The sequence below is a fragment of the Chinchilla lanigera genome, unplaced genomic scaffold, assembly GCF_000276665.1.
Source record: "Chinchilla lanigera isolate Chin_1 unplaced genomic scaffold, ChiLan1.0 scaffold00166, whole genome shotgun sequence".
NCBI lineage: Eukaryota > Metazoa > Chordata > Mammalia > Rodentia > Chinchillidae > Chinchilla > Chinchilla lanigera.
The window spans coordinates 525,728-527,433 of NW_004955567.1; the positions used below are offsets into that span (position 1 = coordinate 525,728).

The following is a 1,706-nucleotide window of genomic DNA, read 5'->3' on the forward strand; positions in this document are numbered from 1 at the left end:
CCCCCTGGGGGGCCAGCGCGGGGCCGGGGTGCGTGTCTCCGCTCTTCCTCAGCAACCGTGAGAACGAGACATTTTCAGTGAAGGGAGCCGCCCGCTGTGTGCGGCGGCAAGTCCGTCCTCTGCCTCCAGGTGTTGGGCTTAGAGTGACAGCTTTGGCTTTTTTGGTACTAGGGGTTGAAATTGGCTTTTGCACTGAGCTGCATCCCCAGTCCTTCAGATTTTGAGCTGAGTTGCCAGGGCTAGGCTTGAACTTGATCTTCCTCAGCGGTGTGCTCTGCCAGGGGCGACACGGCTTGGTTTACATGGACCCCGCAGGGGCCAGCTCCTCAGCGGCGCCCCTCCGCGCCCTGCTCCGCGGGGTGACCCTGAGGATGGCGACCCCGAGCGCCCGAGGGGAGAGGCGGTTGTGGGAGGGCATTTCCGGCCAGGCGCTGCGCCCTCTTGCGAGCCTGCGCGGGTAGCGCTCTGCCGGGCCAGCGTGCATGGGCGGCCCGGCCCGGCTCGGCTGCGTGCTGGCCGTGCCGCTCTGGGCCAGCTCGGCCTCGGTGCAGGGCTTTGCCCTGGAGAGGCAGCTGCTCGGCAGCACCTCACGAGGGTTGCTCTGTGAGGCCCGCTCGCTCTTGTGAGGCACTGCCCTCCTCCCGTGCCCGCCAGCGTAACGGGGTGGCCTGGGGCGCTTGTGCTGGGGGCCTCAGCAGGGAAGGAAGATCTCTGCTCGGTGTAATGGGATTCATGCTTTGGAAGAAGCCTTCAGGGTGAGGTGCGCCGTGGCGTGTGGGGCTGAGACCGCTCCAGGAAGGTGCACGTGCCGGCAGGAGGCTGCAGACCAGGGCCCCACACCCTGATGGCCAGGGGCTCGGCCGGCCCCCGACCTGTGTCCAGTCCTGCAGACAGGACCGCATTTCAGGAGCGGCGGGCGCCCCGCCAGAGCCCGCAGGGTGTGCTCTGTTACACAAAGGGCGCTTGGGCGCAGGCATCCTCCTTGGACGCGTTCTGCAACCCCGCTTCGTGTCTTCCATGTACACTTTCCGGGCCTGTTGGAGGTGTGTCCGCTGTCCAGCTCAAGTCTGGGGAGCAGGTGGTGGCAGCCTCCGGGAGCCCCGAGCAGCCACCGTGTACCTGGAGGAGTGGCGGGAAGCCACCCTGCCACGCCTGCTCTGACGCGCGCCTTCTCCCTTGCCTTGCAGTGGACATCCTCATCATGGATGATGACGACGTCCCCAGCTGGCCGCCCACCAAGCTGTCCCCGCCTCCCACGGCGCCCCCCGCCGGCCCCCCACCCCGGCCGCGGCCGCCAGCGCCCTACATCTGCAACGAGTGTGGCAAGAGCTTCAGCCACTGGTCGAAGCTGACGCGCCACCAGCGCACGCACACGGGCGAGCGGCCGAACGCGTGCACCGACTGCGGCAAGACCTTCTCGCAGAGCTCGCACCTGGTGCAGCACCGCCGCATCCACACGGGCGAGAAGCCCTACGCCTGCTCCGAGTGCGGCAAGCGCTTCAGCTGGAGCTCCAACCTCATGCAGCACCAGCGCATCCACACGGGCGAGAAGCCCTACGCCTGCCCCGACTGCGGCCGGAGCTTCACGCAGAGCAAGAGCCTGGCCAAGCACCGGCGCTCGCACAGCGGCCTCAAGCCCTTCGTGTGCCCTCGCTGCGGCCGCGGCTTCAGCCAGCCCAAGAGCCTGGCGCGCCACCTGCGGCTGC

The 1,706-nt window shown here is 68.2% G+C and overlaps 1 protein-coding gene across 1 annotated transcript in view; it reads left to right on the forward strand.

The window, feature by feature from the left end:
- The window catches only part of Znf787 (zinc finger protein 787), a 26,104-nt gene that overhangs the window by 13,949 nt on the left and 10,449 nt on the right, over window positions 1-1,706 (forward strand). Inside the window, exon 3 of the mRNA XM_013509224.1 lies at window positions 1,188-1,704. Coding sequence (XP_013364678.1) covers window positions 1,188-1,704 — 517 coding nt within the window. The remainder of the gene's footprint in view (window positions 1-1,187; window positions 1,705-1,706) is intronic.